General features: G+C 38.8%; 1 protein-coding gene across 1 annotated transcript in view; it reads left to right on the forward strand.

Annotated features, from left to right (window-relative positions):
- ADAM12 (ADAM metallopeptidase domain 12) overlaps positions 1–16,718 on the forward strand; it is a 374,238-nt gene that overhangs the window by 43,978 nt on the left and 313,542 nt on the right. The window contains exon 5 of the mRNA XM_043518460.1: positions 12,988–13,121. Within this exon, the coding sequence (XP_043374395.1) occupies positions 12,988–13,121 (134 nt within the window). The remainder of the gene's footprint in view (positions 1–12,987; positions 13,122–16,718) is intronic.

Consider the following 16,718-nt stretch of genomic DNA (forward strand, 5'->3'; position numbering starts at 1 on the left):
CCAGGAGAGCTTCATGGAGATGTCCCTGGAGGATTTCCGCTCCATCCCCAGACATGTTAACGTTTTCCAGTAGCAGTACTGGCCACAAATGCATCCCAAGTCCTCAGGGCTACTTAATCATTAAACAACACTTGCTTTTTTAACATGTATTATATTTTAAAAGGTACACTCACCAGAGGTCCCTTCTCTGGCTTTGTTGGGTTGGAAGGGTATTTCAGTCAGAGTGATAAAAAGATCCTGGCTGTTGGGGAGAACAGTGTGCTGTGTGCTCTCCCCAAGCTCATCCTTCTCCTCCTCATCCTCATCTTCCCCATCTGCAAAATCCTCAGCCATGGTGGAGAGTACCCCATCATCGGAGTCCACGGACGGGGTGGGGTAGTGGTGGTGGCCCCCCTTAGAATTGCATGCGTAAAAGCGGCATGTCTGGGGCTTTGTCCTGGAGCATCGGTTTGTTTCTTTGGTTTTCTGGTACGCTTGTCTGAGCTCCTTAAGTTTCACCCGGCACAGTGTTGCGTCCCTGACGTAGCCTCTGTCCCTCATGGCCTCTGAGATTTTTTTGAAACGTTTTGGCATTTCATCTTTTGGAATGTAGTTCTGATAGCATGGATTCCTCTCCCCATACAGCGATCAGATCCAGTACCTCCCGTTTTGGTCCATGCTGGAGCTCTTTTTTGATTCTGGGACTGCATGGTCACCTGTGCAGATGAGCTCTGCATGGTCACCTGTGCTGATGAGCTCGCCTGGCCAAACAGGAAATGAGATTCAAAAGTTCCTGGGGCTTTTCCTGTACACTTGGCTAGTGCATCCGAGTTCAGAGTGCTGTCCAGAGCGGTCACAGTGGTGCACTGTGGGATAGCTCCCAGAGGCCAATACCTTCGAATTGCGTCCACACTACCCCAAATTCAACCCAGCGATGTCGATTTCAGCGCTAATCCCCTCATTGAGGAGGAGTACAGAAATCGGTTTTAAGAGCCCTTTATTTCGAAAAAATGGCTTTGTTGTGTGGACGGGTGCAGGGTTAATTCGGATTTAACGCAGCTAAATCCGACATAAACTCGTAGTGTAGACCAGGCCTAAGATGCCATATGCTGCCTTCTTGGTTTTGAATCTTGTACTTCAAATTCATCTGAGACAGACTGAACTCCCAGGAGGCTGGGCTCTTAACTTTTTCCATGTCATGGGAAGCACTGTGCACACACATGGCACACTTTACAAACAATATAGCTTGGTTTACTGAAAAGTATTTTATTTCAAACTTTTTATAGCCTTTCCCACTCATTGAATTCTGAAATGCTCAATCCAAAAAGAACCAGAATTCTATTCTTTCACTGACCCTGATTCAGAATTTCTTTGTCAATCACAAACAAACTGCAAACAGGAATGGGCAACACCAGAATATATTTATATTGTATGAAATACACACATTTTATTTATTTAAACAAATATAGAAATAAAATGTGTGTATTCCATACAAGAAAACTAAGCATAGATCCTGCTTGTTAAAATGCACTATAACACTTCTGGCCCCAAGCAAATCAATGGCAAAATTTTATTTTCAAAACTCCACTTGTCACAGTTCATTGTGGTGAACAGGCGGGATATTGAAATATACAAGACTCCTGTCTGAGTGCATTAGAGTAGGATTCTTATGCATTTCAGTATCCATTCTGCATACAAATCAGGCTCACATTACTTTTGTTTTAATCATCCCAAACACTCATGTTTGCCTTATTTAATCATATTGAAGTCTGTGGGACTAATTGTATAAGGTGAGGAGGATTTGGTCTGAGAACAAGGCAGAAAGTCAGTGCCATGTGCATGTATAAAACTGAAACTTGAGAGTTAAGAATTTTCCTGGCTTTAGTATAGAGCCATCTAGCAGAGAACCAAAATTTTAATATTAGCCATGTTACAGCATTGTGATTTGAGGAACAAATAGACTTTCCAGAATCAGGACAGTAGGGTAAACAAAAGTTATTAAGGTTGTTTAAAAAAAAAAGTAATTAATCGGGCGGTTAAAAAAATGAATTGGCTGATTGATCATGCTGTTAAATAATAATAGAATACCATTTATTTAAATATTTTGGATGTTTTCTATATTTTCAAATATATTGATTTCAATTACAACACAGAATACAAAGTGTACAGTGCTCACTTTATATTTATTTGTGATTACAAATATTTGCTCTCTAAAAAAACCAAAAAAGTATTTTTCAATTCACTTCATACAAGTACTGTAGTGCAATCTCTTTATCATGAAAGCACAATTTACAGATTGAAGGTTTTTTTGTTCCATAACTGCACTCAAAAACAAAACAATGTAAAACTTTAGAACTTACAAGTCCACTCAGTCCTACTTCTTGTTCAGCCAATCGCTAAGACAAACAAGTTTGTTTACATATATGGGAAATAATGCTGCCCACTACTTGTTTACAAGGTCACTTGAAAGTGAGAACAGGCGTTCTCGTGGCACTGTTGTAGCTGCAGTCGCAAGATATTTACATGCCAGATGCATTAAAGATTTGAATGTCCCTTTGTGCTTCAACCACCGTTCCAAAGGACAGGCATCCATGCTGATGCTCTATAATGATTCAAAGCAGTGTAGACCGATGCATGTTCATTTTCATCATCCTGAATCAGATGCTACCAGCAGAAGTTTGATTTTCCTTTTTTGGTGGTTTGAGTTCTGTAGTTTCCTCATCGGAGTGTTGCTCTTTTAAGACTTCTGAAAGCACGCTCCATGCCTCATCCCTCTCAGATTTTGGAAAGCACTTCAGATTCTTAAACCTTGGTTTGAGTGCTGCAGCTCTCTTTAGGTTTCAGAGTAGCAGCCGTGTTAAAGCTCACATTGGTACCTTCTTTGCGTTTTGTCAAATCTGCAGTGAAAGTGTTCTTAAAATGAACAACATGCTGGGTCATCATCCAAGACTGCTATAATATGAAATACATGGCAGAATGCAGGTATAAAACAGAGTAGGAGACGTACAGTTTCTCCTCCCAGAAGTTCAGTCACAAATTTAATTAATGCCCTTTTTTTTTTTTTTTTAAAGTGTCACTAGTATGGAAGCATGTCCTCTGGAATGGTGGCCGAAGCATAAAGGGATTGTATGTAGTATTTGTATGAGGTGAACTGAAAAATACTATTTCTTTTATCATTTTTACAGTACAAATATTTGTAATAAAAATAATATAAAGTGAACATGGTACACTGTGTTGTAATTGAAATCAATATATTTGAAAATGTAGAAAAACATCCAAAAATATTTAATATCAATTGGTATTCTATTGTTTAACAGTGCAATTAAAACTGCAATTAATTGCAATTATTTCTTTTGAGTTAATCGCATGAATTAACTGCGATTAATCGACAGCCCTAATTTTTTGGCATGTGTTAACTTCGAAAAAGTCTCATGCAGTCCAGTGCAATAGAGATCATTTTGTAATTTAATGACATGATACGAGAACTGAAAAGTTATATAGCTATTACACCAATATATAAACCATATGTGTTAGAAAGACAAGTTCAGTTTTGAAATATTTGACTTAACTATGCTTTTCACTTTCAATCTGTGCCAAACATGTGCTTGAATGACTGATGGAGTCATATGGTTCCCTGAATAAAGCACTTTATTGTGCACAGTCTTAGAGCCTTCCAACTGTTGTATTACAGAAGCTGGGAGATTTAGATGATCCAATGTCTTAGGGGGCATGTTCCACAATGAACATTTTATTTTTGTGTAAGGATATTTCCCCCCCTCTTTTAAACTGTCACTGGTTTGTTCAGCTGGCTAGTCAGTGACACTGACCACAGTGACCTTCAGCTAAGAAGAGTAGCATGCTTTAAAGCTTTCATTCCCACGTTCATGTTAATTTTTTGAACATGTATTTTCCACAAAATTTATGGGACTGTTTTAGGGGCTGTTCTCTTTTGCAGACTATTTCATTAGCAAAAGTTAAATTTAGGAAGAGCAAGTGGTGACAGGAAATAGTTCTTAGAATTAGAAAACTGAAATATTGAAGGGTACGTTTTTAATGCCGCTTAGTTAAAGGGATCAGTAAGACTTACTCATATTTCTCATCTGAGCAGTCAAATCTCATGAAACTGAGCAGTGTGAAAGATCAAGTGGACATGCTACAAAACCATATGCAGCTTAGTTCAAAGTTGGCAGACCTGTCAACTTAGAGAGAGGATCTTTTTTGATTAGAAGCAGAAGGAACAAAAAATTAAATTCAGAAGTACATGGAGTCTATCTCTCTCTGCTGCTTGTCCTCAGGCTCATCAAAGGCATTTTACTTTTTTTCCCCTCCTCTTCAAAATTTTATACAAAAGTATAAAAGTATTTTGCAGAGGGAAGGAAAGAGTTGTTTGTTTGATGATTTACAGAATTGTTTCTCAGAAGGTATTGGTGCTTAAATGCCTTGGGGAATGGGTGAGAGAATTTTACAAGTCAATACAATTCTGTGTGTAGCAGATGGGATTATTTTTAATGTCTGAGTACTGTTAGTAGGGTAATGGGAAGTACCTCAGCAGACTGGTAGGTCTCTGTTGTTTGAGCCAGGTAAACAGTGTGTGTTTGGGCTGGTGGTTAAAACAAAATACTAGATGAGTTGTAATCCAAGCCAAACTACCGATCATTTGACTCTTTCGTGTGCCTCTGAAACTGGCCGAGACAAATATGCACAAGAATTCTTACAATACAGTACAACAAAATAGTGTCCAGTGGATCCTCTCTCTCGGAGCCTTTGAAGCTGATCTGTGAAATACTCTTCATATCTGTCATGGTGACCTTTTGGTTCTTATTTCAAGATGCAGTGAAATCTTTATGTATATCCACTTAATGCGCTCTATGACTTAGGGATATTTTACAAATGGCACAACATTTTACTAAGCATAGTGCTAATAGTAATGTAGTGATCACAAATCCTGGTGCAGAGTCCTTTTTTATGAACCATGGACTTTGTTCTACCTTAATATCAGGAAAGCATAAAATCTACGCAGCCAATATGAAAAGGCTGAGTCATCTTCTCAAGCACAAAAACCATAAGGTTATTCTGATCTCACCAGAGTAAATTGTGCAATTCCACTGAAGTCAGTGAAGTTTTAACCAGTGCAAGGGAGATCAGAATCAGACTCTTAATTATCAAAGACTGACTCTATTCTGAAAGGTGACTGTATAAAAATGGCTCCTCTTTACTAATCAGAACTTCTTCCCTTGTGTATTCAGAATCATATCTGCTCATTTCTGTGAGTAAAATAACATTTTACTAGTTTCTACACTTGTCAGCCCTGGAGAGCCAATAGGATAGGGAACATAACTGGAGACCAAGCCAGACCTGTAGAACAGGCTGGGCTGAGTTGTGAAGGGCCATGAAGGTGAGAGCAAGAAATTTAAAATTTCTTCTGATGGTCAAGGGGAATCCAGTGAAGCAATTTAAACTGTGGGAGGAGTGACAAGGTGTAACTGATAGAAAAGGACATGGTTTTGTTTGTAACATTTTGAAGTACTGGAGGAGAGTGAACTTGGTATCCGGGAAGCAAGAGAGAGAGGTTGCAGTAGTCAAGTGGGAGATGACATGGAGGGTGGACGAGTGTTTTACCTTTGAGGGTGGAAAGGGATATTGCGGAAAAAGTAGCAACAATGTTCATGCATGTGTGAGAAGAGGGAGAGGTCAAAGATGATACTGAGATTGTGAGCCTAAGAGACCTAAGGAGGATGGTGGTGACAGGGATTGGGAATAAAAGTAAGTTCCATTTTGGACATATTGCGCAAGTGCTGACAGTGGCTGTTCAAGGTAATACCTGTTAGAGAGGTGTGGCTCTGTGTGCAGAAGAACAGGGCAGGCTCAGAGAGGTAGATTTATCTCTATGTTGACAGCTCACTATAGTAGAAACCATGTGAGCAGGTGAAGTCTCCAAGGAATAAAATGTAGAGTGGGGAAAAGGAAGAAACAGGGAGAGAATCCTGTATTACTTTTATGGAGAAAGGAGAGGGAAGAGGTGGAAAAGCTACCAAAGGAAGCAGTAAAAGAGGTAAGAGAAGTGGAGAGAGAGAGAGAGAGAGAGAGAGAGAGAGAGAGAGAGAGAGAAAACAGTGAGGGGACTGGATTACAGAAGCGAAAGGAAAACAAGGTGTTCTAAAAGCATATGTGATCAACAGCACTTCAGTAGAATGTGAAAGAAGTAGAGGACTTGAGACTTAGCCGTGGTCCGCACTCCATAGTTAGGTGGACATAAGGCAGCTTTATGTCGACCTAACTGTGTCGGTGTACGCACCACAGTCTTGCTCCCGCCAATGTAAGTGCCCTACTACACTGTTATAATAACTCTGCCTCCACAAGAGGCATAGGGCTTATGTCAGTGTAGTTAGGGTGACGCAGCGTCCATGTAGAGACTGTGTTACTTACATGGGTTGCTGGCTGTCATTCTTATCAATTTCATGGCTCCATGCTGGAGTCCTCACCAGGGCTCTATTACATCAGTGCATACTACATTTGTGAATTTTTTCCACATTCTAATCACCTTGCTCAGATCTGTATGTGAAGGCTGGATTTGGCTGTGAAATGTTCTGGGATTACTTTATATGAATGATTCTATATAAAAATAACCTGTGTTGGAGTGTATAGAATACTATAGGCCTGATATTCATGACCCATCCACCAGTTTAACTCCACTGATGTTGGGAGAGAAGAATACTGTCCTTTGTCTAGAACTGTTACAGGTTCTGATTTTGTGTTGGCTGGATTAAGATCTGGAGAGTATTGTTTTCTACCTTTACTGTTGTGCATTTTTATCATAACCTGATGAGTTTTGGGAGAGAGTTCCCCTTTTTTTTGATCACACAGACCAATAGACTGTACTGTCTGACTGAGAGCTTATTAGTAATCTTGAGCACAAGTGAATATGAAATGTATCTGTATTTCTTTAAGGGGCAGTAACCTTTAAAGATTGCAAACTACTTGCTTTAGAGAGAGTGATTATTTTTTTCATAGAGGTTTGTATTTCAGCTCTATAAGTAAAAAATCCCTTTTAACCTGTGCAATCATTAAATCTCTTTTTCATACAATCGTGGAAAGAAAAAAAAGAACTGTAATAATATACTGCAGATTATTGTAATTTGAGTGTTAACTGCCCCAAGGTTGTGCATGTGGAGGAGGAAATGAGCAGATTTCCACAACCCCCCCCCCAACTATAGCTTATTAACCATTTGTAGAAAGTACTTTTATCTCTTGGTCTTTATATAACTGAAAAAAGGGGCACTGCATCAGATTGTGGATAGCATATGGATCATAAGAGTTACCTTCAGTGCATGCTGAAAATAGAAAATAAAGTTAGATATTACTGTGAAACTTTTCTACGTGAACAATGTGAGACATAAGCCTCAGTGAAGTAGAAGTAAAGAGAATTCTATTAAAAAGGAAAATAGGTGGGTGATAACAAAAGGAAACAAGATCTAATAAAGGCTTAGGGAGATACGGGTCTGATCTCTCCTTTCATGCAGTTTTACTCCATCTAAGTTTGCTGACTTATTATTTTATTGTTTTATGTTACTGTGACATCTAGAGGCCCTCAATAGAGATCGGAGCCTTGCTGTGCTAGGTACTTCACGAACACAATGATAGTCCTGGCCCTAAAGAATTTACAAGCTAAATAGACAAAGTAGCCAAAGAGTGAAAGAAAAGAATGAGTGTAGGAAACTGAGGCACAGAGCGATGAAATGACTTAATCAAAGTCACCCAGGCAGCCTGTGGCAGGGATAGGAACTGAAAATAGGTCAAATAGAACTTAGGGCCAGAAGGGACCATCGTGATCATCTAGTCCGACCACCTGCACATTGCAGGCCACAGAACTTCACCCACCCATTTCTGTAATTGACCCCTAACCTCTGGCTGAGTTAATGAAGTCCTCAAATCACGATTTAAAGACTTCAAGTTATAGAGAATCCACCATTTACACCAGTTTAAACCTGCAAGTAACCTGTGCCCCATCCTGCAGAGAAAGGTGAAAACCACCCAGGGTCTCTGCCAATCTGATCCCAAATACGATGATCAGTTAAACCCTGAGCATGTGGGCAAGACCCATCAGTGAGAGACCTGGGAAAGAATTCTCTGTAGTAACTCCAAGCCCTCCCATCTCGTGTTCCATCACTGGCCGTTAGAGATATTTGCTGGTAGCACTTGCAAATAGGCTACCTGCCATTGTAGGCAGTCTCATCATACCATCCCCTCCATAAATATATCAAGCTTAGTCTTGAAGCCAGTTAGGTTTTTTGCCCCCACTGCTCCCCTTGGAAAGCTGTTTTAGAACTTCGCTCCTCTGATGGTTAGAAACCTTCATCTAATTTCAAGCCTAAACTTGTTGATAGACAGTTTATATTCATTTGTTCTTGTCCACATTGGTGCTTAACTTAAATAACTCCTCTCCTTTCCTAGTATTTATTCCTTTAATGTATTTATAGAGAACAATCATATCACACCTCAGCCTCCTTTTGGTTAGGCTAAACAAGCCAAGCTCTTGGAGTCTCCTCTCATAAGGTAAATTTTCCATTCCTCAGATGATTCTAGTAGTCCTTTTCTGGACCTGTTCCAGTCTGAATTAATCTATCTTAACCACGAGAGATCAGAATTGCTCACAGTATTCCAGATGAGATCCCACCAGTACCTTGTATAATGGTATTAATACTTTTCTATCTTGACTGGAAATACCTTGACTGATGCATCCTAGCACTGCAACTTAATCTTTTTCACAGCTGCCTCATATTGGTGGCTCATAAGCATCCTGTGATCAACCCGTATACCCAAGTCTTTCTCCTCCTCTGTCACATAAATCCCCAGCTTACACCAAAAATTCTTGTTGTTAGTCCCTAAGTGCGTGATTTTGCCGTTCTAAATTTCATCCTGTTTCTATTACTCCAGTTTTCAAGGTCCTCCAGATCTTCTTGTATGATATAGCGGTCCTCCTCTGTATTGGCTATACATCCCAATTTTGTGTCATCCTCAAATTTTATTAGCAGAGTCGCACTTTTTATGCCAAGGTCACTAATGAAAATGTTAAATGAGACTGTTCCCAAGAAAGATCCCTTAGGAATCCCACTAGTAATCTCTCTCCAGCCGAACAGTTCACCTTTCAGTATGACCAGTTGTAGTCTCCCCTTTAACCAGTTCCTTATCCACCTTTCAGTTCTCCTATTAATCCCCATCTTCTCCAATTTAGGTAATAATTTCCCATGTGAAACTATATGAAATGGCTCACTGAAATCCAGATAGATTAGATCTACTGCATTTCCTTTGTCTAAAGAAGTCAGGTATCTTCTCAAAGAAGGAGAGATTAGGTCTGGTACAATCTACCTTTTATAAAAGCATGTTGTGTTTTACCCATAATTACTGTTTACCTCTATGTCCTTAACTACTTTCTCTTTCAAAATTTGTTTCAAGACCTTGCATACAATTGAGGTCAAACTAACAAGCCTATAGTTTTGTGGATCACCCTTTTTCCCTTTCTTAAAAATAGGAACTGTATTGGCAATTCTCCAGTCATAGGGTATGACTCCAAAGTTTATAGATTTATTAAAGATTCACCCTATTAAGCTTGCAATTTAATGTGCCTTTAATATTCTTGACTGGAGATGATCTGGGCCCCCCGTTTTAGTCCCATTAAGCTGTTTGAGTTTCCACCTCTGATGTGGTAATTTCTACTTCCATATCCTCCTCGTTCCACTTAGCCACCCTGGTATCATCCCATGTTGAGCCATGCCTAGATTCTCTTTAATCTTCACCCCATCCTCTGTGTTTAGTGGTCTCCTGAGTCTCATTCCAGTGCCTTAATCATAAAATCATTTTCCCGCACTTGAGTGAAGTTAACTTCTGTTTTAACCTGAAAACATGGTAGTAAAACCAGGCCCAATATATGAGGGTTGAGAAGGCAATTAATAGATTAAGGAGAAAAGCAGGTAAATCCATAAAAACCAGACACGTCTCATGAAATTTTTTTCTATTCAAGCTGGCTAATGACTTTGTTACCCTTATACACGAAATCTCTAATTGGTCCACTCATGGCGAAATCGGCACCAAATGTTAATTGAGCTCAAATTGATTTAGTTGGTGTTGGTCCTGCTTTGAGCAGTGAATTGGACTAGATGACCTCCTGAGGTCTCTTCCAACCCTAATATTCTATGATTCTGTGATTCAAATACACATTGGGCCACCTTTTACCTTTAGGAGGAAAATCATGGCTCATTGCCTTTATTTCAGATACCCAGATATCCTCGCAGTGGAATCGGGGTTCTACTGTAGAAGAATGTAGGCAGGATTCTGGGGGCCCATACTGGTGGACCTCATTCTATGTGGTGAGGATTCCCTGGTGTTCATTACTATGGTGGAGGCTGAGGGAGGAGAACTGCTTCAGCCATCTAATGCTTCCACCAATTAGCTCTGCTTCATCACCAGCATATCTGTCCAGTGTCCAGCTCAGTGACTCAGGCTGGACACTGATATGGGATTGCATGGTTGTGTCTGAGGGTGAAAGAGGGTCCACCGTCCCAACCTACCTTGTATTTCTGTGTTCCTTTTCCTTCTGTTCATTGACTCTAGACACTCATTCTTCCAGGCTTCTTTTGACTGCTTGACTTCTGTTTGCATTCCCCCTTTTTAACTGAGTTGTTATGGACTCTATTTTAATTTCGTACTATTTACTTCTCTCCACCAGACACCCTACCATATATCTATATCCCTTTATTCAGTACAGACACCATAGCTCCTTTTCATATCCACACCTTTTCTCATCATATAAATACCTCTTCTCTCTCCACTTTCTTCATTAGCTCCTTTTTTTCTCTCTCCAGGTCATACTTTAAAGCATTGAGTCAAAGTCTCATTTTAACTCTTTCTCTTTTTAGCCTGCAGCCTACTTAACTTTTATTTCCTGGAGTGTTTACATTTTTTGTCAGTTATACATTGCTGTACTACTGAGCAATGAGTGAGTATGTAGATTTGTAGTAAAAGCATTGCATTGACGGATATACTCTATTTCGTACAATATTTCAAGAATAGGAACTACTTGTGAAGGACAAAGGTAGCTCTTTCTCTTCCTTCACCTGTATGCAGCTGTGTAAAGGATAGACCAAATCTTAGAGACTTTGCCAAGTACAGAGAAATGATACTGCAGCTAGAGGTGCTCCATATCCTAAAGAGGGGGCATGGCTGGGTGGTGTGAGGCAGGAGTGTAATAAGAACCTTGACTTTCTTCTCTCCCTCCCCCCCATGCCACTTGGGAGCCATCCCATCCTATATAAATTAAGATTTATTTTTAGCACCACTCCAGAGCCTGTTACAAGGATTTTTAGAACTGTTCTCTTTGACAAGCATAATACCATGAGTATTTTTGGATAGAAAAATGCCCAGTAAATTATGTTGCATGCAGATGGCTTTTTTTTATTTTTTGACATTGTAATATGAACCTAAGTAATCTGACTGTGTAGGTAGAGCATTAACTCAGTTAGGGCTTATGTTCTCTCTCTGAGATATTTTCTTCACTTATGTGCATCCTGGACATGTAGGGATTCTAAATACTTTGTAACCTGCTTGCGTATCTAGATAGAGGAGTTTGAGACCACTAAGACAAGTAAGTATTAAGGCTTTTGGTGAACAAATTTCGTATCAACTTGTTAAGTGGAGAACAACTGCAGATTTCCACATGGAGAAGGATAACATGGTGTAGATTAATAAGTATTTGGGGGATAATAAAAAGTCTAGGATTAAAATTGCTAAACCCTTTATGCACAATAAACTTGGAGGCTTCAGTAACCTAAAACTGTGTCATTATGTCTGTGCAATGACTCAAATGCTCAAACTATGAGGACCAACTGACTCAGCCAAAGAAATGGAAAGAACATAAGAGGAAATCTGTGATCATCATCTATCTTTTAGGGAACTAATACTCTGTAACAAGCATAGTAGGAAGCTTAAATTACCCAAGAGAAATCTGGGATCTGGTTACACAGAAGACAAATCCTAACTACATTTTTATGTACACTGTGGGTCTGATCATGCTAACATGCAGCTGAGGAGCAATGATCCATCCCCCTGTTAACTTCTTACCTTGAATATGGAATCATAATCCTGATAAAATCTGAACTATACTAGCTCATCCTCTTTCACGTCCCTCTTTAAGGCTCCCCTTAGCCATGAGGTCTGCAGAACCCAATCTGTTGATTGTAGCTAGACAGACCAGCTATTTCACTTGCCCTTCTTTCCTTCTCCTACCCCAAATTTAAAGACACAAAAAATAAGTACAATATACATAACTAACTAGGGTCAATTCTTTACCAGTTCATTGCTCCTCATGTTGTATCTCCATGTCCTGCCCTTTGTCTGTGTCTTTAGCCTGTAAGCCTTTAAGGGTAGGGATTGTCTTTTTTTTCTGTGTTTGTACAACATCCAGCACAACAGGGCCTCAAAACTGATCAGGAGCTTTGAACACTACCGTAATACAAATATTTACTATAACTACTACCTCTCTGTCATGTTAAATAGAGGCTACTGTTATTAATTAATTTCTCTACTTTGCAATATGGAGTGGGGGTGCAAATGTTACGTTGTGGCACCAGGGCTGCACATCCCCTTTTAAGATTGGGGGGTTTCAACTGCTCACAAGCTACTGTTGCTCTTGTTCTGCTACCTTGAGCCACTGAATCCTTCTTTTCACTCTCCCGTCCAGCCTCTATTTTCATTGCATTTTTTACAGAAGTGCAAAGTTTGCTGAAAAGTAGAAATAGCCTTAACAGCCAGAGGGTTCTGTTTCCTGTTCTCTTAGAATTCTGCGAGGATTTTGCCATTGGTTTCAATGGAAAGAAGCATCTGCCTCTTATGTTTTAATATTTCATTCTTCCTTGAACTTATTGTGTTTTGAAATATTCTGCCAAGTCACCTTAATAAGGATTATGTTGTCAGATCCTATTTCCTACTAACACAAAACTTTTTTTCCTATCCCAGGAGAGAATGCGGCCAGTAAATTGGAATCCTCCAGGCAACAGATGTCAAAGACCCAGTCAGAACATTATGAGATAATAATTCCCTACATTTTGAATGGAGAACATTGGAAACCAATAAATGGCATTGATTCAAAGGTTAGTTTTCATTTTTCTAACTAATATAGTACAACATTGTGCAACAACTGAAAGACTTTACATGAAAACAAATGACTATACTTCACCAATAAAATGTCTGCCAGCTAGACATGATTAGTTGCCTTATTTGAATGAAATCTTTATAAAAAAAAAGTGAGATCTTTGAGTGGTTAAAATGAATATTTGCCTCAATTCAAAGTGACATTTTATTTTTGATAGAAAAAAGTTAAATTTCAAGAAACCTCTTAGGGAGTCGCTTAGGGAAATGGAGGATTTTAGGAAGGTTAGGGAAGATATTTTTGTAAAAGGCAAGACTGGGCTTAGTAAAAAGTCTGTGTATGCAACTGACTATATGCTACTTTTGTGCACCCACTCCCTTACAAATCCTGAGACCATTTACCCCTGGAGTAACTTAAAACATATATGTAGGTACTCTATGACAAGGACTGCTCCCTGTAGCTTAACATAATGTTGCTTGTTAGGGCTAGCTCAAGACATTGCGTATCACCCATAAAGGGGTTTCCACCTAGTCATGCTGCTCAAGGAGCAGTTAAGGGAAGGAATTCTGACCTGAGTCACAGTTGCGCCCTCCTTTCCTGCCTTGCTTCTGGGTGGAGATGTGCAACTGGCTGTAACCAGTTAGATTGCTTCCCTCTTAGTGGTGGCTCAGATCTGGTGGTCAGCACTGTAGAGGAAGGTGAAGACAAGCAACTGCCCATTCTCAGCCCCACCCACATTTCCACTCCCCCTACATGGTGGAGGAGGACCAGCCCCACTGAGCTTTCTTTCCCCTCTCATGCACACATAGGTGATGTAGGTGGATTGCACAAAGGAGTAAGAGGACATTTTTATGCCCCCTTATTCTTCTGCATGGGCATATAGATAAGTGCCCAACTTGCTCCCTAACTTTTGCATGCAAATTTTTGTTTTGTTCCAATTCACTTTTTGAATTATTCCAAAAATCATGTATGAAAAATAATGTGTAAAATGAAACAGAAGCTTAGCACACAAAAAAAGCAGAGTTGTCTTGTAATTTAAAAACCTTTTACAGCAAAATGGTATTAAATTACCTTAAGAGCTCTCCTTTTGAGGGATACTGCTTTTGAGTTATGCTAACTAGCAATTGACAGACGTGGCTGTGTAGAGATTTTTAAAGCAACGGACGAGACTTCTTTTAAAAAAAAATCATATTTAAATTTTGCTTCCTTTTTTTTTTCCAAATTGGAAAGAAAGAATAGTCATATCTTTTTTGAATTTGAATGTCTGTCCTGACAAGACTGATGATGTTGTGAATCTATAAAAACGTGAAATATTATGAGAGAACTGGGATGGCTTTGTCCTAAATGTATGTGCAAGTCTATTTTTAGAACATTTAATTGGAAACAGACGTTCTCCTTGTAGAATACTTTAGGCTGCTGTAGTTTTCTGAAAGGGTTACAATTGAGTACCTTTTATGTAAGTAATGATAATGATTTATATCATTAATTTGTTTCCCAGATTTGCTTGCAGTTTAAGATGACCATTAGAAAAGATTTGTGGTTTGGTAGACAGATCCATTTGTTGTGTCAGCACTTCTTAAAAATATTTCTCTTCCATGGAAACTGTTATAAATTAAATACATAAGTGCAGATCAAGCTGTGGGAAGAACAACAATGTTATACTGGTTAAGGGAGAAAAATTATGAATAGCTTTTCATGTTATTGATCAAAAACTGGAAAGTTAAACAATGTGTTGGAAGTTAAATAAGATCCTTTGTTCTTTACCTCTTTTGAAAGTGTGCCACCATTTTTGTTTTGTTTTACTTGTATTCTAAGTGAGAGGTAACCAGGGGAGTTACACTGTTGTAGAAAATATAGAAAGGTAAACAATTCAGTCATTGTGTGTGTGTAATGCTGATGTATTAGTTACTTGGGTGTGTACTTCAAAATAGATAATTAATTACACTCCACTCTATTCACCCAGGCAGTAATCTACTTTGATCTCAAAAACTTTAAGGTAGGTTGATCCTGCTTATCACTTGTATGGGAGACCATCGAATTAAACACAGAGAATTGTGTTGGTCATTCAGTAGATCACATTAGCTCTGCCCCCTCAAGGAAGATTCTCTTCTCAATTATTCCAGTGCTTGGTAGAGCTACGCCTGATTTACATTGGAGTATCTGAGATCAGAATCTGGTCCTGAATTAATACTGAAGCAGTGTCTCATGCAAGGGTCCACCCATGCAGAATAACCAGCAGAACTGGGGCAATAGCGCCCAGTCTTGCTTAACTGAAATCAGTTACTCTGTCATTGACGGTAGTAGGATTGGGACTCAAACTCTCAGCAACCAAAATTGGTAACCTTCTTAATTGCAGCCTATTTTTTATAAACATAACTGACGCATGAACTTTCAAGGATACTTAACAATATGGGAAGTTCAGGGAGAAATTACCAGCCATTTTCAAGCAAGAGGGGATTTAAAAAAGTGGTAAGGGGAAAAAAACAAAATTTCAAATCAGGATAATTTGAAATGACCTATAATTCAAAATTAATCCAGTGATTTTTTTTTTTCAAACTGTGCAGAAACAAAGAAGAATTTTTATAATGGAAGTTGGAACATTACTATGGAAACGGTACTGCTTCTCTGTAAAATATATATTAAATATACATATCCACACCCACAAACTAACTTATCACTTTATATTTAAAAAAATAATCTAGGCATTTTTGACATAAATTATAGAGAGATGTATATCTGTGATTGTGAATATACAACTCTATATTTGTGATTGTTAGAGAACCCCAATGTTGTATGCAGTATTGTTGTAGCTGTGTTGATCCCAAAATATTAGAGAGACACGGTGGGTGAGGTAATATCTTTTATTGGACCAACTTCTGAAATTAGTCCAATAAAAGATATTACCTCACCCACTTTGTCTCTCTAAAGATTCACAAGGCATTTTTGGTAAGAGTAGAGTTGTTAGCCCCAGTGTTCTGGTTTGGGTGTTCAATTATGCCCAACTAAATTCCTTTCTTAGTTTTAAGTAATTATAGGATTTAATTTCTCGTGCTGCCCTAGGACCCAGTCCTGCAAACACTTACTCCCAGGAATAGTGTCTGCTATTGTGAGTAATCCAGTTGTCTCCAGTGGAACTACTTATGAGTAAGGTTATTCATGTGTGTGCTTGCAGAATCAGGCTCCTAAACAGTTGTGTGGCATTGCTGTGTGCTTTTAAGCAGCTGCCACATTACACTGAGATATGGCTGCTTTTTAATGTTTGGTGAAATTATTCCTATATATGTGTGCATTAAAGAAGGTGCTGATAGTGGAATTATATTTTAAGGCTTAATTCCAACTTTCATTCTAACTCCCCGTTTTTATTTGTTCATAACTTTCCCTAACAAATCCATTTTAGTGCTGACATTTTCCATGCTTGGTCTCAACCCAAGGTGTTAGCAAAATCATTTCAGGCGCTTTTGTTATTCAAGTGAAGAAAAAAATACTCTCTCCCCAGTTGCTCTGGGCTGAATTTTTCCTTCAAATCTGTTTTGAAACTTAAAAATCAAGCCAATTTTGATGAAAGTTGGGCCAATAACTTTATAGTGCACAGTAGGAC

This window comes from Dermochelys coriacea, chromosome 7, assembly GCF_009764565.3.
Source record: "Dermochelys coriacea isolate rDerCor1 chromosome 7, rDerCor1.pri.v4, whole genome shotgun sequence".
Lineage (NCBI taxonomy): Eukaryota > Metazoa > Chordata > Testudines > Dermochelyidae > Dermochelys > Dermochelys coriacea.